The sequence below is a fragment of the Natator depressus genome, chromosome 2 (genome assembly GCF_965152275.1).
Source record: "Natator depressus isolate rNatDep1 chromosome 2, rNatDep2.hap1, whole genome shotgun sequence".
Taxonomy (NCBI): domain Eukaryota; kingdom Metazoa; phylum Chordata; order Testudines; family Cheloniidae; genus Natator; species Natator depressus.
In genome coordinates this window covers 179,189,038-179,212,681 of record NC_134235.1, presented here as the reverse complement: position 1 = coordinate 179,212,681, position 23,644 = coordinate 179,189,038, and the positions used below count along the sequence as shown (strand labels likewise).

Genomic DNA, 23,644 nt, shown 5'->3' with positions numbered 1-23,644 from the left:
AAGTTTGGAAATCTAGATTTAATTCCCACCAACTTTCTGAGACTTTGTGGCTCTGTGTCCTGGATATAGGTATAGAAAGCATACTGATCAAGTTTACAGGTGACACAAATCTGGGGGATGGGAGGGACAACAATACTTTGAAGGATAGAGCTAAAATTCAGAGGGATCCTGATAAATTGGAGAACTGGCCTATAGATAACAAAATGAAATTCAACAAAGGCAAATGTAAGGTTCTATACTTAGGGAAGAAAAACCAAATGCCCAAACACAGAATGGGGAAAACTGGCTTGGCAGCATAACTGCTGAGAAGGATCTTGGAGTTATGGTGGATCACAACCATAAACATGAGTCAGCAATGCGACACTGCTTCAAAAAAAAAAAAAAAAAAAAAAGTAAATGCAATTTTAGGTTGTATTAACAAAGGCATAGCATGCAAGTCACAGGAGGTGATAGTACTGCTCTATTTGGTGCTGCTTAGGCCTCAGCTGGAATACTGTGTCCAATTTTGGTCACCAATGCATAGGAAGGATGTAGAGAAACTGAAAAGGATCCAGAGGCGAGTGATAAAGATGATCAAAGGGATGGAATGCAAGCTCCCAGTGGCCACAGTTCGCCATTCTCGGCCAATGGGAGCTGCGGGAAGCGGCAGGTGAACCATGGCCACTGGAGGCTGCAGGGGGCCATGTCTCAGCAAAATTTCTCACGGCCCACAATCAGATTACACTGATGGGCAGCATGTGGCCCACTGGCCGCAGGTTGCCCACCACTGGTTTAGACACAACAAATCCTGCATCTTGGCAGGGGGTTAAACTACATGACCCTTCTAACCCTATGGTTCTATGATATTAGCTAGAGTGAATTTGCAGTAAATTTTCACCATATATAAAAAGGTTGTATGTCCCACTATTTCACATATGACCATGGCAATCTGTTTTTATTAATCATGTTTATTATGGCTGTCCATAAATATTGCTTATCCACCATCTTTTTGCATTTTCCTATTGTTTTCTTATAAAAAAAAACCAAAAGAGATGTAGCACATCTCTTGTTGTGGTTGTAGCACATGTAGCACATCTCTGGTTGTGGCGCACTAATATGGTACGTTTAGCTAAGGAGATAGGCAGCTGTGTTGTGCATTAGTTGCAGCTTCTTTAAGTTTCTTATCTAGACCAGAGGAGAAAAAGTTGCAATAGTCCAGCCAACAGGGAATGAATTCTAACTACTGTGGCTGTTTTTATTTTGTCTCACAGGCACGTACTGAGCCTTCTTGTTTGCTGGAGGTAAAGAGAGGCACTTCCAGTGACGGCTGCTTTCTCTTAACAAGTCCAGCATAATTCCCAACAGACATTTGCTCTTGACTGAGGAGAGTGGTAGCATTTTCCATCTCACTGAGGAATTTGCCTCCTCTTACCTCACTTAGGTCTTTCTGGGTTTCATTTTAAAGCAGCTGCTCTTTATTCAGGGTCCAATCACTGTGTCTTCAATGTATTATTGATAGTACAGCCCATGCCATTGTATTATTCCCCTAAGGGTTGGTACATAGATGTTAAAGGATTGAACCCTGGCTGAAAGGCTGTCACAAATTTATTCAGTGTTGTCATGTTGGATGAAAATTTCTCACAACAGGAAGTCACAGGGTTAGACGTTGAAAGGAGACAAGCTGAGACCAAAAGCTGAGTACTTGGTCTACTAGCTGAATTTCTTTTCAAAATTTGGTGAGTGCTATAGTTGTGAAAGAATATCTACTGGCTTCGGTCATGACAACACCCTCATTTTATAAAAATTCCTTTTGCTGTAATCTGTGAGATTTACATGACAACTGCAGATGATTCACTATTTCCAGATTAGTTTATCAAAATCAAAGAAAAGAATAGGTGCATAATTATGTTTTTAGAGTTTGGTTACACTACATCTAAAGACAAAAATAGTCATCAAATGGTGAAGGAATAAAGAGGCAAACAAATTATAACTATTTATATTGCCTACCATATAAAAATGCCTGCCCTAATTTAATTAACTCTCACCAAGACTACATTTCACATATTTTACATACTCAGTTGAAATGGTTTCAGATCAGTGCCAGCTCTGCACTAACAAGACACTTTTCAAAGCAGAAAAAAAGGGTACAGGAAATCTTATAATCCAACCAGTTACTTTTTGACTTAAAGCCCTGCTGTGTAAATTGTCTGTAAACACAGCATGCAAACACAGACAGACTTGCACAAATTAGAGAAATCAAATGGATTCAAACAATTAATCGGTCTATCAATAGATCTTTAAATATGCACAGGCCCCCTTTAGAAGTCTGGCAAGAGACTGTACTATTAAAGATAGAAAATTAGGAAATTTACTCTCTGATATCCAGAACTCCCAGTTTTCCTTAAAAAACAGTCAAAACCTGAGCAAAAAGTGATTTTTCCACAAAAATTATATCCAAAATTCAAGAGAAGTAGAAACACAAAGTTCTAATTTTCAGTAAGATTTTAAGCATCCTAAGTAATTTGATACTACCTAGACATTTAATCTGTGCAACTAACCTCCCTTACAAAATTGAAGACCGAGAAGTTGACTACTTGGCTCAAACAATCAGCATTGTAGTCTTGGTTCATTGTGTAACCTTGCACGAGTTAATCTTGTTGTACCAGTTTTACCTTCTGCAAAATGGGGATAGCATTATCCACTTTTGTAAAGAACTTTGACATCACATTAAAGTTCTTATAGTGCCATATACCATGGGAGATATATTTTAATACATTTCTCACAAAACCTAATAACTTCAGGGAATATTTTTAAAAGTTATTTCAATTAAAACAACTGGCTTGACTGTAAACATTACACTGCATCTGCAGACACTGTAGCACTATTCTAACATATGAGAAGCAGAATGTGAAGTTGACTATAAATTAACAAATGAAAGTGACTAGTCTATCTTAAAAAGAAAAGGAGGACTTGTGGCACCTTAGAGACTAACCAATTTATTTGAGTATGAGCTTTCGTGAGCTACAGCTCACTTCATCGGATGCATACTGTGGAAATTGCAGAAGACATTATATACACAGACACCATGAAACAATACCTCCTCCCACCCCACTCTCCTGCTGGTAATAGCTTATCTAAAGTGATCATCAAGTTGGGCCATTTCCAGCACAAATCCAGGTTTTCTCACCCTCCGCCCCCCCCACAGACAAACTCACTCTCTTGCTGGTAATAGCCCATCCAAAGTGACCACTGTCTTCACAATGTGTATGATAATTGATTATCATACACATTGTGAAGACAGTGGTCACTTTGGATGGGCTATTACCAGCAAGAGAGTGAGTTTGTCTATGGGGGGGGGCGGAGGGTGAGAAAACCTGGATTTGTGCTGGAAATGGCCCAACTTGATGATCACTTTAGATAAGCTATTACCAGCAGGAGAGTGGGGTGGGAGGAGGTATTGTTTCATGGTGTCTGTGTATATAATGTCTTCTGCAATTTCCACAGTATGCATCCGATGAAGTGAGCTGTAGCTCACGAAAGCTCATGCGCAAATAAATTGGTTAGTCTCTAAGGTGCCACAAGTCCTCCTTTTCTTTTTGCGAATACAGACTAACACGGCTGTTACTCTGAAACTAGTCTATCTTAATGATCCAAGATTAGCAAGTAACTAACTTTGACCTTTGTGGTACCTATATATCAAGCTTTGTACTCTGTATTTAAGCACTGTGACCTTCGTTGCCACCACTGAACTATGCTGGCCATCGCACCAATCAACTTTTAACCCACATATTAGTGAAGCTCTATTGGGGGGGGGGGTCATCTCTATTCTTAGCAACCTAGAAAGATAGGAAAAAACTGTATGTAGTCCCGCTTATCAGGTAGCAAGAAATAATGAGAAGGGAAGATGTCCTCTAGATAGAGGAAAGCTGAACATCACTCCAACAATTTATAATTTCATCTTCTCATCACCAGATGTCTACTGTTGGTCCTTCTCAGAATGCAAGCTCTTCAGCACAGGGAGCAGGACACTTCCACACCCTATCTGGTGACAAGCACACTGTAGAATTGTAGATGCACATTGTGGAAACATCTGTACACCCAAGTTTTTTACTTAACATATGGATTGCACAGAAATTAGTGAAGAGTCATTCTAATAATGTCAACACAAAGTATAGGATAAGATGAGCTAAAAGGAAGATGTACTTTAACTATAAATAGAAAGAAGTCTCACCAGAAACAAATATGTACTTAGACAATTGAGTCACCTTTTGAAAACTGTGTAGTGGGCCCATATCCAACTAGTCCTCTAAAGAGGCCAGACAATGGTGAGGGACAGTATCAAAACTACCATGCTGTGTTTAGTGCGACAGTTTGACTCTTAAAGCACCAAGAGAGAACATACAGAGATTCCAGAAATAAGTACATGGTTATTTTTAAAGAAGTTTCAATCCATTTAAATAATCTAATTTTATTGAAGCGGCATTGGTTCCATCTATTATACTGTAGGAAAATACTTTTTTAGCCCTTTCAAGGAGAACATTAGCTCAGTCCTCTTACATTCAATTAAGTTGGCTAACAGATGGACTATGATAGTCTGTATACTGGGCATGAAGATGGCTATGGTATTTTCTCTGAAGCAGTATATAAGAGCCTGATAGCTCTGCATGAACAAAGGGGGCTAAACCACCTGACAGCAGAAGGCACCATCATACAAGGTTTTAATAATACAAACTACTTTTACATCATTTTTAATAAGTTAGTTTCACTGTTCTCTCTGCAGAAGTCAGTTTCCCATGTTGGTGCAGATCTTTCATCCAGCAAAATAGAAAAAAAAGAGTTTTTATAGAACAGGAAAAGATGACTGAAAAACCACAATCGTCAGCAAAGCCATTGGCAGCTATAGCTAAAACTACTTTTCTTTTCTTTTCTTTAAGGTTGACTAGGTTTTAAGTTGACAGTCTCTAACTTAATACCGAAATGTGTTCTAAAATTAAGTTTCACCAATTTTGGAAAAAATTCTGAAAATGATAGTTACATATTCATTCTCATACTTCCTGTTCACATGCACTAATATGATCTAGTCGCATCAAAAGTCATGGTAAGAAAGCATTTAGGTGGCAAAGTCAAGCACTCAAAAGTTAAGATATACCAGAATTTAGGTTGCCCATGCAACCTTAATCCTTCCCCCTTGCGTGTACACAATATGATAGCCTTTAACTGCATCATCATATTTTACTCTTCCCACCAGACCTCTCACCCTTTCAGCACACAGGATAGATGGTGGTTCAGAAAATGAAGCAGCTGCTCAATATTTTTAACCTCACCTTCAGTTGGTATCCCGTCTTATTTACGGCACACCATCCAAAACCTACAGTAAACACAGGATTTTTCATTTCCTCATGTTCTTTTCTACACTCACCACCATAGTATCTGAGCGTCTCACACACAATTTCCACATCTTTACAGTGATGTAAGAGCATTATTTCCCCCATTTAAAGGTGGGGAAAGGACAAGCTTGTCCGAGACTGTACAGTCAACCACTGGCAGAGCCAGGATTAGAATTTCCCCAACCCTGTGATCATTACACTAGATTCTGCTGACTTACTGGTAGAGGTGCTGAGCTTCCAGAATCCCAGACTTCAGCTGCAGTTGAATGCTCAGTATTCCTCCATGTTATTCTGCGTTTCAAATTGTATACCCTGGAAATGAGGTACACACAACTAGGGCACCTGTCAACATTTTGGTTAATGTCACTTGCTCAGCCCTTCAGAAAAAGATGGCAGAGATGGGGATAGAACTGAGTTCTCTATGGCATTCACCTGCACAAGAGCATCATTTCTCTTCCTGCTGTCCTATGCCTTGTTCTCCACACAGCTTCCAAGTTATAGAACAAATGAGGCAAGGATCCTGCAAATAGCCTCATTCAATACACAACCCTGATTCATTCCCTAAGCATGTCTTATTAGTCATCTAGAAAAAATAGAATGTGATTATGTAATTAATTATGTAAATAAAAAATATCAAAATTAATGCACACAAGAAGTCAGAATTAAGATACATGGGCAACTTAAAAACTGACATTTCCTAATTTGAGTGTTTGACTTTGCAAACAAAACAATTTTCTTTATAATTAAATGTTCAACTTAAAGTACATTCTACACAGTATATTTTGTATGTAATTGGCTAGATTTTTTTTTTAAAGGAACAAGGTAAAAATATATTCCATCATATGCAACTTTGACAACCCTCTCGTCATCCATAGTATCTGAACCCTTAACCTTTAGCACTGCAGCACAGCTTGAGCTCCAGGACTAACTACATTAGCTCTTAGCAGAAGACTGTTATATTAAAGAGGTTATGGAGTGGGCCACTGGACCCATGTGCTGGGTCTGGTGAATTTTTTGGTTCAAACAGAATTTTGCTAAAGGTAGTCACAGAAATTTTGGGTGTGTTTAGAAAGACATCTTGTCTTGACAGAAGACCATGCAAGGAAGGTTGGACATCAATGTTTGGATCTCTCCAACCCTTCTCACTGAGACTTTTGTACAATGGAGTCTCACAAGAAGGGTTCCTGAAAAGGAACAGAGATAGTGGGTTGGGCGTAGGCTCATTGTGAAACAGAATAATATCCTGTTATCTTATCCATTACACATTGGTCCAGCAATTGAGGACCATAAGTGCCTGAAAAGCGTTAGACAGCTCCCAAAAGAAAGGGTTGGCGGCTCTAAATCCATAGAAGTAAATTTGTATCTCCTGACAATTCAAGGAAAATGAAAGATTTGCTGACAATACAGGCTGCACAGAGTGACCTGCAAATTTAATCTCTCCCCTTTTGTGGAAACTTTGCCTCTTCTTGAAGACACAGTCATTCTCTGATGAAGACAGGTGAAGGATGTGGCCTTTGTGGGGCACATGACTGCTGACTGATGTGTTTCCTTTTATGGGCTAGTCTGTAGACCCCAGGAGATCTAAGTGTTGCACTCAGATCCTTCAAAGGGTGAAGGGCTCCATCTGTTTTAGAGCCGAGTAACTCCAGTCCCTCAAAAAGGCGTACACTGTAGACTGCACCTCCTGAGAAAAGTCCAATGATCCTTGCAGCCATAAGACCTGTTATATAACTACTGATTAGTTACTGAATGAGATATAGCATCAGTCACTCCAGTGAAGCCGGGAAGCTGGTTTCGGTGACTAGTTAACCCTTGTTATCCAGAGTGGCACACTCCTCCTTTGTATGAGGCAGCCCTTATTGACAAAGATGTGAACTTTTCATAATTAAGGAAATCATACCTGGCCATCATGACCTTGTAATTAACACCATATAACTGCAAGCTAGCAGAGGAGTATGACTTACGGTCAATAAATCAAATCTGTTAGGTTCCCTGTGTTTTGGAGTGTTTTTGTCCTGACAACTTTTGATTAGCATCTGCCACTGTTGATGATGATGATACTGGCTGCATATAAGAGAACTCAGCCCCTGAAGATGGAACTTGATACTTTTCCTCCACTTTGCAGGATGTGGGAAGCACTATAGGCAAGATCACTCGTGTAAGGTCCATAATGGCTTTGTTCATGATAAGGACCATCTTCCCTGAAGAAACAGACTATAAGCTATTGATTAGTTTATGGATAGATTCCTAGACCTCCTCCACTGGGATTTGTAAGGAGCTAGAGACGGTCTTCTGGAGGTCCTGAAATCACCTAAAATTGTTCAAGATGTATTTAGGTGAACCACAGCATCACTAGTGGTTTAGGAAATTATAGTGGGCCCAAACAGATTAACCAGAGGAACTGTGACATCACCTAAATGGGAGGACCTGCCGGAGAAAGTCTGAGCAGGTAGAGGCTCAGGTGCAACCTGACATCACCATGGGTGTAGAAGGAGAAGCCTTAGAGTAACAAGTCCTGTCTGGGTAGTTCTATCTTCCCTGAGTAGTCCAAGGCACCTCAGTATGGGCATTAAAGGGTCAGAGCCTGGTGGCCATGGTGTCAGAAACCACGGCCCCATGTCCTGTCTAGTGAGCATTCCAGTATCTGTCTTGAGAGAAATTCCTAGATTTTCTAAGCGAGGCTGAGGAAGGTGGAGATGACCTTCTGGGAGAATACGTATGGGAATGTTCCATTCCCTAGCCATCATGTGAAGCCATCCAAGAGGACAATGAAAAAGGTGCATGCCAACTCCATAGGTGGTGCCATATATGTGGGCATTGTTGGTAACATCAAAGCGATACTCTTCACTATAGACAGAGTGTGTCCTGGTGCCACCAGCAATACAGATGTGGACAGCAAGGGAGATTCTGGTTCGTACAGCACTATGAGGACTGTCAGTGCTGTATGGCACAAGGGAACAACAACAGAGACTGTGCCATGACATCACGGTGAAGATCTAGAGATTACTACGGCTGTCTGCGGTGTTGGAAAAGCCTTTGTTGATGCCAATGTTAAAGAGCTGGAGGTTAACGGAGTTAAGTTGTTCAATTACAGTTTTCAGCGGTGCCACTTTGGATAACTCATTTGACTGCTATCTCTGACCTAAAGCCATGGCAGCACAGCAAGATTCAGCATTGGCAGGAACCACATGGGACTGCAAAGTCTTGAAAGTAGAGCGGTACAGAGAAGAAATTCTTTTTGAGAAGATTTTCGAAAAGAGGATCGACCGCTAGAAGTCCTCTTGGCCTGTACTTTCTCTATTATCTTTTATTGTGTTTGGCCACTCTAGAAGCCAGAGCTGAAGATAAAGCCCTGTGAGTCCACGAGCTAGCACTTGATCACTTCAGCAATGGGAGGTCATGGACAGTGGTGTCCTGAGATCTAGGCACTGATGCCAGCTTCATGGACTTGCCTGTGAGATACATCTGTAGTCGAGCCTTCATCTGAGTCCTGCAGATAGCAAATTTTCCAGGATTTACAACTCCCATAAGCAGGGTAGGCACTTAGTTGCCCATCATTTTAAAAGCATGGCACCCTCAAAAAAGAAACAGTATTTGAATCTGGGGAACCTGGAAGAATTAGGAGGTAGTGAAAGGAACTGAGTGGTGGTTGGTGCGCTTTGCCCTTTTATGCCCTTGACATGAAGCAGGAAGGGCTACATGCATCCTGGAGATGAATGCACAGCTGGTGTGAAAGCAGGGTTCTGCTTCCTCAACTACGGGCTGCTGTTCCTGAAAGAAGAAGAGGTTTGCTGGAAATAAGATGGGATCCACCTGACCAAGAAGGGGAAGAGCATCTTCGCACACCAAAGGGGGAAGGTGAAAAAAGTCCACAGATAAGCATAAAAAAGTGGTCTTAACAGAGGGATAGATGTTTGGGGTGACACTGAAAATTACAATACAGTCAAAGGAGCAATAAAAAGGAAATCAGTGGGGGAACTGCTTAACATCTTAGATGTCTATACACAAATGCAAGGAGCATGGGGAATAAACAAGAACTGGAACATTCGTCTGTAAAATAAATCGTAATTTAATTGGCACCACAGAGACTTGGTGGGATAAGTTCTATGACTCAAATACTGGCATAGAAGGGTATGGCTTGTTCAGGAAGGAGAGGCAGGATAAAAAGTGACGTGGTGTTGCATTTTAGATCAAGAATATACACACTTGTTCGGAGGTCCAGAAGGAAGTGAGAGACAGACCAGTTGAAAGTCTCTGGGTAAAAATAAAAGGGGTAAAAATATGATTATATATATATATATATAAAATATATAAATAATGGCATGGTTGGGATCTACTCCAGAGCACAGAACAAGGAAGGTGGAGGAGGCGGCAGCATTTCTAAGACAAACAGAAATATTCAAAACACAACACCTGGTAACAACAACAAAACACAAATTTTCCAAAAAGTTCTTGGACTGTATTGGGGACAACTTTTTGTTTCAGAAAGTGGAGGAAGTAACCAAGGGGACTGCCATTTCAGACTCGATTGTGACCAACAAGGAGGAATTGGTAGCAAATCTGAAGGTAGAAGGCAATTTGCGTGAAAGTGACCATGAAATGATAGATGTCCATGATTCTAAGAAAAGGAAGGAGTAAGAGCAGCAGAATGAGGATAATGGACTTCAAACTGGCAGACTGACAGACACAAAGAACTGGTAGATAGGGTCCCATGGAAAGAAAAATCTAAGGGAAAAAGGAGTTCAGGTGAGCTGGCAGTTTCTCATGGCAAGAATATTAGAGACACAACTGCAAACTATTCCGATGCAAAGGAAAGACAGGAAGAATAGGAAGAGGTTAATATGGCTCCAACAGGAGCTCTTAATGACCTGAAAATCAAAAAGGAATTCTAAAAAAGTATAAACACGAACAAAGCGCTAATGAAGAGTATAAAAGAATAGCACAAGAATGTATGGACAAAATCAGAAACGCTAAGGAACGAAATGTGTTACCCTTAGCAAGAGGAAGAAAAGGCAATAAGAGGAGGTTTTTTAAATACATTAGGAGCAAGAAAAAGACAAAGGAAAGCATAGGCCCTCTACTTAGCAGGGAAAGAGTTAATAATTTGGGCAGTCAAGTGATTAAAAAAAATTAATCCTGATTAAAGTTTTAATCACAGTGTTAAACAATAATAAAATACCATTTATTTAAGTATTTAGGATGTTTTCTATATTTTAAAATATAGGCTGGGGCTTCTCTCCAGCTGAGCTGCTAGCTGGGGCTTCGCGCCTCTTCCCCCTGCTGCGGCTTCGTGTACCCCCACCCCTTTCAATAGAGCTAGTCTCCCCACCACTGATGCCTCCCTCCCCGCACCCCAACCCTCAGCTCCCCCCAACCCGAAGCCTCCTCCTGCACCCAAAACTCCTCTTCCCTGGCTCCACCCCAGAACCTGCACCCCTGGATGGAGCCTTCACCCCAACCCCAACAGGCGTTAACTGTGATTGACAGCCCTACTTATAACAACTGATGACTAAGGCTATGATTTTGTCATGGAGATCACTCAAGTAATGGAATCCACCAGGGGGCCCCCCCCCGCCCCCGGATCTCCCAGCTGCTGCGAGCAACGGGAGCCCCTGGAGCTGCGAGCCACAGGGGGACCCCACAGCTCCGAGCTGCTGGTGGCGTGGGACCCTGGAGCTCCGAGCCCCCAGCAGCTCTGAGCTGGGGCCCCTGCAGCTGCCAGGGGCTGTGTGGAGACCCTGAAGTGCCTCATTTTGTCATGGATACTTTTAGTAATAGTCAGGGACAGGCACAGGCTTCCGTGAATTTTCTTTATTGCCCATGACCTGTCTGTGACTTTTACTAAAAAAAAAAAAAAAATCTGTGATAAAATCTTAGCCTTACTGATGACATCAAGAAGGTTGAGGTGTTTAATGCCTATTTTGCTTCAGTTTTCAATCAAAAGCTTAATAGTGACCAGATACTCAATTAACATTAACAAGAGGGAAGGAACACAAGCCAAAAGAGGAAAAATATGTTAAAGAATATTTAGATTATTTGGACATATTCAAGACAACAGGGCTTGATGAAATGCATGCTAGGACACTTAAGGAATTAGCTGAAGCAATCTCAACTGTCAGCAATTATTTTTGAGAAAGCATAGAGGACAGGTGAGGTCCCAGAGGACTGGAGAAGGGCAAACATATCTTTAAAAAGAGGAACAAAGAAGGACCCAAGGAATTACAGACCAGTCCACCTAACTTCGATACTTGGAAAGATGTTGGCATAAATTATTAAACATCTTGTAAACAAATACAGAGTTATAGGGAACATTCAGCGTGGATTTGTCAAAAACATATCATGCCAAATCAACCTAATTTCTTTCTTTGACTGTTACTTGCCGAGCGAATAGGGTAAGCAGTCAACTTATATCCCTGCAACCCTAATGTCTTTCAACTGAATTGAAAAGGTGTGCACTTAGTCTTCTTTCTAAATGCCCCTGCTTATAGACACTGATATTGGCAGGTACATGTAAACCATTTTCATGACCACAGACCGTAATGTCACAAAAACAGAATGATGTCTTCAGTACAGCATCCACAAGACAGAAATTGGACTGTAAGAGTGGAAGCTCCAGCACAATCCAAAAATATCTGAATTAATATTCTGTCAAATTCAGGGCCCCATAGAACTTGGCAGTTAATCTGCCATACACCAAGCATGCTCACAACTTCAAGTTGACAGTGGGGAGAGAGTGCAGAACCTCATCTCCAAAACAGAACAGCTTAAGAGAAAGGAAGATCTTCTTTAGTTGTTTCCAAAGCGGGACCAGTTTTTCACATTTGTGGCCAGATCTCTAAAAGAAGTCAGCTCTTATTTAAGCACCTAAAGAAGATTAAGTATATCTTGATTTTAGTGCAGTTCCACATGACATTCTCCTAAGCAAACTAGGGAAATGCAATCTAGATAAAATTCATATGGTGAGTGCTCAGCTGTATGAAAGACCATACTCAAAACAGTAATCGTCAATGATATACTGTCAAACTGGGAAGGTGTAAGCAATGGGGTCCCACACGGGTTAGTTTTGGGTTTGGTACTAGTCAATATTTTCATAAATGACTTGGACAATGCAGTGGAGTGTGTGCTTATAATATCTGCAGAGGACACCAAGCTGGGAGGAGTTGCAAAAGAACAAAAAACAAAACCTGGGCACATTTAGTCTTGAGAAAAGACGACTGAGGGGGGACCTGACAACAGTCTTTAAACATGTTAAGGGCTGTTATAAAGAGGATGGGAATCCCTTGCTCCTCATATCCACTGAAGGTAGAACAAGAAGTAATGAGCTTAATCTGCAGCATGGGATATTTAGGTTATATATTAGGAAAAGCTTCTTAAGGGTAGTTAAGCTCTGGAACAGGCTTCCAAGAGAGGTGGCAGAGTCCACATCGTTGGACGTTTTTAAGAACAGGTTGGACAAACACCTGTCAACCATGGTCTAGGTTTACCTGGTTCCGTTTCAGCAAAGGGAACTGGACGTAATCCTTTCAAGTCCTACATTTCTATGACTCTATGAATCTCAGGTAGCACACGCACCACATGGAAACTGTTGGCCAAAAGACTGCAAACTCAAGCACTTGCACACCATTAGTGGAATGTTTATATGAATAATCATTCAAAAGAGAAGCCCCTGATCTCAAAGATGTGTTTGGGGGTGCGTGTGTGTGTGTGTGGAATCCTTCCCGACATGATGCCCCCAGAGAAGAGGTAACGGCTAGCCAGGGCTCTGCACTAGGTCCAAGGAGCCAGCCAGGCTCAGCTTTTTTTACCTCTCCTCCCAGAAAGGTTGCCTTCTCCTGCTATTCCTAGTCAGTTTCTTGCTGCTGCTTTGATGAATGCTCATGTTCAGTTATTTTAACATGATGACAACATTTTGCTGACAACAAGTGACAAAGGGGAAACGGCAATTTTAAAAAGTCTCTCTCAAACCTGAGTGGAATTTCACGAGGCCAAGAAAAGGCATTTTTCTGATCCCAAAGCTTTATCTCTGCCAAATTTCAAAGGCCTGCTCTAAACAATGAAGGCATCAGAACTTTTCTTAACAAGGTCCCCAGAAACTTTTGTAGTGGAAAGTGTTGGACAACCTAAATATAGGCATCACTGTGAGCTCCCCCTATTATGCTCAGTCACTACCCTACAAGTCTAGAAGCATTATTTTACTTCAGCTCTTTCATGGCTCAATATTTGATAGTGAGGAACTGCTGCTATATTGCCAAAGATGTGATTATGTAACTATTTTATCTTATGAAATGTGATTAAATATAGATGTTCTCTGTTTACTATGGTTTCACAGTATAAAGATGATCAAATTCTGCTCTCAGATTGCCTTTGAAAACCCACTAAAGTCAACAGGATTGCATGGGTGCAACTAAGTGCAGAACTTGGCTCAATCTTTCTCTATTCCCTTCTGTACTATGGGTCCTTGCCTTCCAGTAAATCCCAGTTCTTTTCATACTAGAACCATTCCCAGTCAGTAAATCCTAGTCTCCTGTTTATATATCTCCAATACCTGACGCTTAGTAGGACCAATTTCCTCCCTGCATCAACTTCTTCTTAAGACTCCTACCAACTTCCAGTTGCTCGCCTCTGGCAAATATTCACCTGCCAGTCACCTACAAATTAAGGTACTTTTGAGCTAACAATTGTGCTCCAGAAAATTTTAAACCCAACCTATATTCCTGAATAATTTTTTGAAAATTATGAACTTCCCCTGAAAGTTATAACACAGAATTTCATGTGTAATATCCACTAGAATTCAACATAAACAACCCAAAGCATGGTATAAATCACAGCAGAGATAAATATAGATTTTCAAAAAAAAATTTGGACTAAGCCATTTCTTTAGAAAACAAGTAACCAATTACTTTAGAATAAATGAGTAACAGCAACAATACACTTTAAAATGTTACAATAATATATTTTAGCTTAGTTTGATTTAAGCTACTACGTATTTAAATACTTCAATTTTTATAACAATTGTCAAATACTGCAACTAGTTATTGTTGCCACCTTAAGAAGTATGCATTAAACAGTTTTAATTTTTATGGCTGCATTCTGGGTTAAACAATTTTCATTTGTTCTTTATATGTTAGATAATTTAATATTTACAGACCTCTCTGGCAATGTGACTCAAGGCTTCATCTTCTGCAGAGAATCTATCTTTTACTGGAGTTCTTTTCCTCCCCGATCCAGGAGTCCCCATTTTTATTCTCTAGTTTCTGGATTTCTTTTGCAAGAATGAACTGGTCAAAACTCAACTTTCAGATCTGAAATAAAATGCATAAATATAATCAGGTTTTTTTTTTCTTTATATGTAACACACTAAGCACTTAAGAAGTCTACTTACATAGTAAGATTTCTCTGGCATTTTTTCTGAGGGAGGAGAGAAACAGGGGAATTTCAGAATCTCAGCTTTCATTTTAGAAAAATGTCTTGCCCTTATGGCCATAGACCAGGGGTAGGCAACCTATAGCACGTGTGCCAAAGGTGGCACGTGAGCTGATTTTCAGTGGCACTCACGCTGCCTGGGTCCTGGCCACCGGTCCGGGGGGCTCTGCATTTTAATTTTAAATGAAGCTTCTTAAACATTTTAAAAACCTTATTTACTTTACATACATACAATAGTTTAGTTATATATTAAAGACTTATAGAAAGAGACCTTCTAAAAATGTTAGTGTATTATTGGCACGCGAAACCTTAAATTAGAGTGAATAAATGAAGACTCAGCACACCACTTCTGAAAGGTTGCCGACCCCTGCCATAGACACTACATTCTATTTGCATTCAATAGAATTCTTAAGTCTGCAGGAAGCTCCAATACCTTTGCTGATGCACAGAGTTTTGCCAAGCAGCAACTTGTCATTGTCAGTATCTTGTCACTTTTCACTACTACTATTCAGAACCCCATAGGCAGTATTTAAGCTCTCACAAACATTCATTTCATTCTACTGCTGCTAGTAAGAGTCACAAGTAACAGTAGATCCAAATACTGAAGCTATTCGCTGAGGTGGGACTCCTCCCAAAATGGAGGTGAAAAAGGGTTAGGGGCTAAAGTAGAAAAAACTGCCCCCTTCACAACAGGCTAGAAGTAGGCTAGTAGACATACATATACCCTTGCAGCCAGAAGGCCAGATGAGAAAATACATCACCACAGTAGCCATGATGTCTAAGAGAAAGAGAACACTGCTTTGTTTCAAGCAGCCAGAGGGACGGGGTTGGGGGGGATTAAAGGGAGGAAAGCTCAGAGACCTACTACTTATGATATACTTAAACTTAAGATTTTTTGGTCAAAAAGTTTGCTCTGGAGCAGGATAAAATTGTATATGCCAAGTAACGGCTCACAAAATGTTTAACTGTAAGTTCCCTTTAGTAAATGGTTCTTATTGGAACTGCTAAGATGACCTTAAGTTAAATGTTAAAGCTATCATAAAATCATTGTAATAGGGAAATATAACACAACATGAACTTTGTTCAAGAGGGTGGAGCGTTACATTTCTTAGCTGCTTTTCTTCTGTGAGTTGCAGGATTAGATAAGGAACTTACTTTTTATTGTATGGTACTGTACACAGTATAAATAGTATCCTATAGTATACACCGGGGTAGGCAACCTATGGCACATGTGCCAAAGGCGGCATGCGAGCTGATTTTCAGTGGCACTCACTGCCCGGGTCTTGGCCACCGGTCAGGGGGCTCTGCATTTTAATTTAATTTTAAATGAAGCTTCTTAAACATTTTAAAAACCTTATTTACTTTACATACAATAGTTTAGTTATATATTAAAGACTTACAGAAAGAGACCTTCTAAAACGATTAAAATGTATTACTGGCACGCAAAAACCTTAAATTAGAGTGAATAAATGAAGACCCGGCACACCACTTCTGAAAGTGACCCGCTAAAGAACTTGGCACAGAATATTAATCTTGTTGTTTTAAAACAATTCCTGTTATTCAGATTTACTGAAATTATATTAAAGATGTAATGAAGTTTCCCTTTAGCATTTAGATCTGATGCATCTAGAATTCAGAACACCTGAATGTCTATTTTATATATACAGCATTTATTATAAGCATTATTATGCAGACTGGCAAAGCTGCATTCCACCTTCAAACCTCATATATTCAGATTTTAAATAGGGTGACCTGGGTGGGGTCAATCTGTCAAAATAAAGATTGAAAGTGCCAGAAAAGCAAATACAGCAAGCTGCTCCTCTCAACCAACAGAACCCCTATCTGTAATGACCTAACATGCTTTACTTTTCTGCCTCATTTATTCCGTGCCCTGAAATGCTTCTGCAGTTTTAACAAAAACAGAAAGAAAAATCTCTATCTATTAAATGTTAATACTCTCCCATACAGACATTTTAATTCTGCAATGCTTTCATAAAACCTTGCGGGGCGTAGCACAACAGAACTTTTGGTGCTACAATAGCAACATTCACACTCAAGGTTTCTCAAAACAGCCGTACAAAATAGATACTAGAAGCACAGTGATTATATAGATAGAGGCGGTAGCACCATTCAATAACTAACACACAAAGCCTTTAACATTAGAACATAATTTACTAAGAGAGTTTGCCAAGACACCATGGCATTTTCCTATTCTTGTAACAGAAAGTCTATCATCAAGTGCCCCCTCAAAGATAACTAGCTTGGCATGTAAAAGGGGAACACAAATATCAATTTTGCCCCACAACTAATTCAGGTTATCACTTTGTTCATTTCTTTTTCTATTCCTTTACATTCTCTCCTGATACATCTACATGTATACACAACCTAAAAACACCTTCCCCCCCCCGGCCCCACTTCCCTCGGGAAGAACCTTACTCTCAGTCCCACATACTATGATCTTCAGATTCAAGACTATACTGCAAAAGTTCTCTTCATAGTGTTCCCTCAGGTTACAAACATTATATTTTAGGCTACACAACTAATCACCTCCCATGGTGCCATCCGTTCTGATGCCTGGATCTATGCCTACACAGTTGGTACCACATACATGCAAGGCATTTAGACAGTGAGAGCATTCTATAAACAGACAAACCATCACTTGCCTTACCTCTTTTCAAAGAGTGTCACGGGGTCTTTAAATGCCATCTGAACAGAGTGATTTTTATTTAATGTCTCATCCAAACGTGAGTGCTAAAAGATCAACAGAAAACCCACTATATAGCACTGGATTGTCAAGATACCATATGACATGAGTGGGCAAACTTTTTGGTCTGAGGGCCACATCTCAGTATGGAGGGCCAGCTGTGGCAGGGGATTGGGGCACACGGAGGGTGGTGGTGGGGATGAGGGCTCCGGCTGGGAGTGCAGACTGTGGGGTGGGGCTGGGACGGAGAAGTTCAGAGTGCAGGAGGGGGCTCTCGGCTGGGACAGAGGATTGTGGCGCACAGGGGATGAGGGTTTGGGGTGCAGGAGGGTGCTCCAGGCTAGGATCAAAGGGTTTGGAGGGCGATCAGGGCTGGGGCAGGGGATTGGGATGCAGAGAGGGCTCAGGGGTCCAAGATCCAGGTGGCGCTTACCAGAAGTGGCTCCTGGAAACAGTGGCCCATCCCTCCTCCGGCTCCCACACGGAGGCGGGGCCATGCTGCTCTGCGCACTGCTCTGTCTGCAGGCAGCGCCCCCACAGTTCCCATTGGCCATGGTTCCCAGCCAATGGGAGCTACAGAGCCGATGCTTGGGGTGGGGGCAGCATGCAGAGCCCCCGGCTGCACCAGCTTCCGGGAGCCAAGCAGAGCTGCTGCACACGCGGAGTGGAGCAAGGCAAGACCCCGCTCCTGCTCCCCAGCTGGAGCTTGAGGGCCAGATTAAAAGATCCGACGGGCCGGATGCAGCCCGCAGGCCGTAGTTTTCCCACCCCTGCCATGAGTACAGCTTTTGCTTTGGGATAACAACCACCACTAACAATATGGATCTCAAGTCCCAAGCAGCAGATACTAAAAAGTAATTTGTATCTTAAAGAAGTCGATCTATTCATTCTTGGAGAGCAGAGCTGTGCTATGGTATGAGGCTTCCAGCGCACACCTAGCAGTTGAAGTGTTTGAACTGCTAACCTCTCCACGCAACAGTAAGCAGAACATTTGAACGACAGGGTGTGCATGATCTGTACAGCCTGCTGATGCTTTCACCTGTCTACGTTTAGCTGTGGTATTGATTTTTTTTTTTTTTTTTTTGAGAAAGACATGTTCATATGTAACCTACATTGACATGTTAGTTTTAAAGGTATTGAGAGAGAGTCTGTATAACCAAGCACCTCTGTGGATAAACAAGAAATAAAATTATATACATAGATTCATACATTTTAGGACCAGAGGGAACCACTATGATCATCTCCTGTATAACAGCAATGACAGAATTTCACCAGGTTATTCCTGCTTTAGGCCTATAACTTTTGGCTGCACTAAAGCATGCCTTTTTGACATTCAGTCTTGATTTAAAAACTCCAAAGAGAACCCACCACATCCCTAATTGGTTTCAATAGTTAATTACCCTCACTATTAGAAATGTAGGCCTTATTCCTCATCTGAATTTATCTAGCTTCATCTTCCTGCCACAGAATCTTGTTATGCCTTTGTCTACTAAACTGAAGAGTCCTCTGTCATCAGAAATCTTCCCTCCATGTACTTAGACTATGATCAAGTCCCCTTTCTCTTGGTTCAACTGAACAGACTGACATTCTTTAGTCTATTACTGCAGCACAGGTTTTCCAGAACTCAAATTGTTCTTGTAGGTCTTTTCTGAACTCTTTCCAATTGTCAACATCATTTTTAAAGTGTCAACACCAGAAATGTGCACAGTATTGCAGCAGTGGTCTCACCAATGCCATATTTAGTGGTAAGAGCATCTCCCTACTTCTGTGATACTCCCCTCACTTAGGTTTCAGAGTAACAGCCGTGTTAGTCTGTATTCGCAAAAAGAAAAGGAGTACTTGTGGCACCTTAGAGACTAACCAATTTATTTGAGCATAAGCTTTCGTGAGCTACAGCTCACTTCATCGGATGCATACTGTGGAAAGTGTAGAAGATCTTTTTATATACACACAAAGCATGAAAAAATACCTCCTCCCACCCCACTCTCCTGCTGGTAATAGCTTATCTAAAGTGATCACTCTCCTTACAATGTGTATGATAATCAAGGTGGGCCATTTCCAGCACAAATCCAGGGTTTAACAAGAACGTCTTGGGGGGTGGGGGGGTGGGGGGTAGGAAAAAACAAGGGAAATAGGTTACCTTGCATAATGACTTAGCCACTCCCAGTCTCTATTCAAGCCGAAGTTAATTGTATCCAATTTGCAAATGAATTCCAATTCAACAGTTTCTCGCTGGAGTCTGGATTTGAAGTTTTTTTGTTGAAGAATTGCAACTTTCATGTCTGTAATCGCGTGACCAGAGAGATTGAAGTGTTCTCCGACTGGTTTATGAATGTTATAATTCTTGACATCTGATTTGTGTCCATTTATTCTTTTACATAGAGACTGTCCAGTTTGACCAGTGTACATGGCAGAGGGGCATTGCTGGCACATGATGGCATATATCACATTGGTGGATGTGCAGGTGAACGAGCCTCTGATAGTGTGGCTGATGTTATTAGGCCCTGTGATGGTGTCCCCTGAATAGATATGTGGGCACAGTTGGCAACGGGCTTTGTTGCAAGGATAGGTTCCTGAGTTAGTGGTTCTGTTGTGTGGTATGTGGTTGCTGGTGAGTATTTGCTTCAGGTTGGGGGGCTGTCTGTAGGCAAGGACTGGCCTGTCTCCCAAGATTTGTGAGAGTTTTGGGTCATCCTTCAGGATAGGTTGTAGATCCTTAATAATGCGTTGGAGGGGTTTTAGTTGGGGGCTGAAGGTGACGGCTACTGGCGTTCTGTTATTTTCTTTGTTAGGCCTGTCCTGTAGTAGGAGACTTCTGGGAACTCTTCTGGCTCTATCAATCTGTTTCTTCACTTCCGCAGGTGGGTATTGTAGTTTTAAGAATGCTTGATAGAGCTCTTGTAGGCGTTTGTCTCTGTCTGCGGGGTTGGAGCAAATGCGGTTGTATCACAGAGCTTGGAATAAATCATAAATCACTTATAAATCCAAGGATCACATTTGCTCTCTTAGCCACCCACCACAAACGGAGCTCATGTTCAGTTGATTATCCACCATGACCCATAAAATTTCTTTCGGAGTCACTACTTTCAAATACATAGTCCCCAGATCCTATAAGTGTGACCTACATTCTTTGCTCCTCTGTGTACGACCTCACCTTTAGCTGTGTATGACCTCACCTTTAGCTTCACGGTGGATAAAAATCAATGATTAAAAAAAAAAATCTGATTTATTTAAGTTGGATTTTTTCGATAGGTGTTTTCCTCAAACATTTTATCTAAAGATGTTCTTAATTAAAACTATTATAGCTCAAAGATATCATCATGGAATAGGGAGTATAAATTCTAATTCTATAATATAAGACAATATATTCATGTAAAGTTTAAGAAAAGTTTTTTAAATGAGTTCCAATAGTTCATGAATTAGGGACCCAATCTTATGGGATTCCAGGGGCTTCTATATAGATTATTTAGGTTAATCTTTCTATCTACCCAATGGGACTCTGTGCTCAGTCTAGAAGATACCATCAGAGATACTTAGTTTTGCAGTTCTCAAACTGTGGATTTGTGTCCCCAGAGAGAACATGCTTGTTAACAACAAAAAAAGGTTTTAAAAAAAAAAAAATAAATAGAGAGGTGAGAAACAACAGACCTCAACCCGATTGTCCCTCTGTAAATTTGTGTACACAGAGTCAATCCCTTACCTCTCTTAAAAGTGCAAAGTTGCAAAAAGTTCAATGAATAGAAGATTGTTGGGGGTGGAATAGATCTGGACAAGGAGAAGAAGTCTGGAGATAAATGTGAGAAGGGAGGTACAGGCAATAGAAACAAAAGTGAAACTGTTTGAGCAGCATATTCCAGAAGTCTTGAGGTCTTTCTGAGTGTAGCCTTCATTGATTTGAGATCTACCATACCATTCTCTCATTAGAAGGGAAAACCTATAATGGCAGCAGGTCGTAAAAGAGACCCAGTTTGGGAATGTTTTAATGAAGTTCCTCTACCTGTGGGTAAGACAGGCATGCGTGCAAAATGCAAACAGAGCAACAAAACCCTGGTCTACACTAAAGGGTTCGGTCAAATTTAGCTGTGTTAGGTTGATTTAACAAAGGACTGCGTCCACACAACCAACCCTGTTCCGTCGACCTAAAGTGCTCTTAAAATCGACTTCTGTACTCTTCCCCGACGAAGGGAGTAGTGCTAAAATCGACCTTCCTGGGTTGAATTTGGGGTAGTGCGGACGAAATCGATAGTATTGGCCTCCAGGAGCTATTCATTGTGACCGCCCTGGACAGCACTTTGAACTCCGATGCACTAGCCAGGTACACAGGAAAAGCCCCAGGAACTTTTGAATTTCATTTCCTGTTTGGTCAGCTTGGCAAACTCAGCAGTACAGGTGACCATGCAGTCCCCCCAGAATCACAAACGAGCTCCAGCATGGACTGAAAGGGAGACACTGGATCTGATTGCTGTATGGGGAGAAGCATCTGTGCAGGCTGAACTCCAATCAAAAAGAAGAAATGCAAATAAATATGCCAAAATCTCACAGGGCATGTTGGAGAGAGGCTGCAACAGGGACACACAGCAGTGCCGCGTGAAAGTTAAGGAGCTCAGGCAAGCCTACCAAAAGACAAAGGAGGCAAAAGGTCACTCCGGGTCAGAGCCCCATACATGCTGCTTCTATGATCAGCTGCATGGCATTCTAGGGGGGGACCCTACCACTATCCCACCACTGTGGACACCTGCAAGGGGGGATTCTCACGCAACAGGGAGGAGGATTTTGTGGATGAAGAAGAGGAAGAGGAGGAGAACGTGCAGCAAGCAAGCGCTGAAACCATTCTCCCTGGCAGCCAGGACCTTTTCATCACCCTGGAGCCAATACCCTCCCCAAGGCGGGATCCCCGACCCTGAAGCCAGAGAAGGCACCTCTGGTGAGTGCACATTTGTAACTACAGTACAGGGTTTAAAAGCAATAGTGTTTACTGTTCGATTTGCCCTGAAGAATTGGGATGCATTCACGGCAGTACAGCTACTGGAAAAGTCTGTTCACATGTCTGGGGATGGAGCGGGAATCCACCAGGGAAATCTCCATGAAGCTCTCCTGGAGGTACTCAAAGCCTTTGCAGAGGGCTGCCTTATTTCGTCCTCCACGGTATGACACTTTACCACGCCAAGCCAGTAGCAAGTATTCTGGAATCATTACAGCACAAAGCATAGAAGCAAATGGTCCTGAGTTTTGGTCACATTCAAGCAAAATTCGGTCTATATCTTTCTGTGTTAGCCTCAGTATAGTGATATCATTCATCGTCACCTGGTTGAAACAGGAGAATTTTCGTAAGGGAACAGTAAGAGGACCCCAATCATGCTGGGCTGTTAGCACTTGGCTAAACGGGATCATCCCAGAGAATAGCCATGCGGCCGTGGGGAGGGGTGAAGGGATCATCCCGGAGAACAGCCAGGCAGCCGGGGGAGGAGAGAAGAGATCATCCCAGAGAACAGCCATGTAGCAGGGTGCGGGGAGGTGGTCTGTGCTGTACATCCACCCGAAAACCACAGCCCCTCCTTTTAAATGTGAAACCCAATCCATTGCTTGCTCTGGAAAAGGAGGGTGCTGCAGTTTGAAAACATTCCCACATGTTATGAAGGCGTAAGAAGCCAACCCTGTGTACCAAAAGGCTTACCATGGCTGCCTGGAAACTAAATTTTGTTGTCCACCCATGTGTGTGTGATGTGTCACCATACTGGCAGGCACTCAATATAAAAAGGCAAAATGCGACCTTGTACCTAAAGCACATGTGCTGTCTGCTGTGAATTGCTTGAGTCACTGCGAAAAAGTCTCCCTTTTGTTCTCAGAAATGTATCATCTTAAATTTTACTCTCCCTTTTTATCTCCCCCAGGTGCAAATGTTTCTACGCTCCCCCTACATCTCCGTCCCTGAGGTTATCGCAGATTAGAAAGCGAAAAAAATGCACTCACAATGACTGTTTGCCGAACTCATGCAGTCGTCCTGCACTGACAGGGCACAGCTTAATGCATGGAGGCATTCAGTGTCAGAGACCAGGAAAGAATTAAGTGAGTGCAAAGAGTGGAGGTAGGACGCAATCCTGAGGCTAACAGGGGAGCAAATGGACATGATGAAGCGTCCATTGGGGGAGCA

At 41.7% G+C, this 23,644-nt stretch overlaps 1 protein-coding gene across 5 annotated transcripts in view; it reads right to left on the bottom strand.

Moving 5' to 3' along the window:
* LRRFIP2 (LRR binding FLII interacting protein 2) overlaps positions 1 to 23,644 on the bottom strand; it is a 146,857-nt gene that overhangs the window by 113,397 nt on the left and 9,816 nt on the right. For all 5 annotated transcript variants that reach the window (XM_074945399.1, XM_074945401.1, XM_074945400.1 and 2 more), the window contains exon 2: positions 14,515 to 14,668. In XM_074945399.1, the coding sequence (XP_074801500.1) occupies positions 14,515 to 14,604 (90 nt within the window). In that variant the 5' untranslated portion in view covers positions 14,605 to 14,668. The remainder of the gene's footprint in view (positions 1 to 14,514; positions 14,669 to 23,644) is intronic.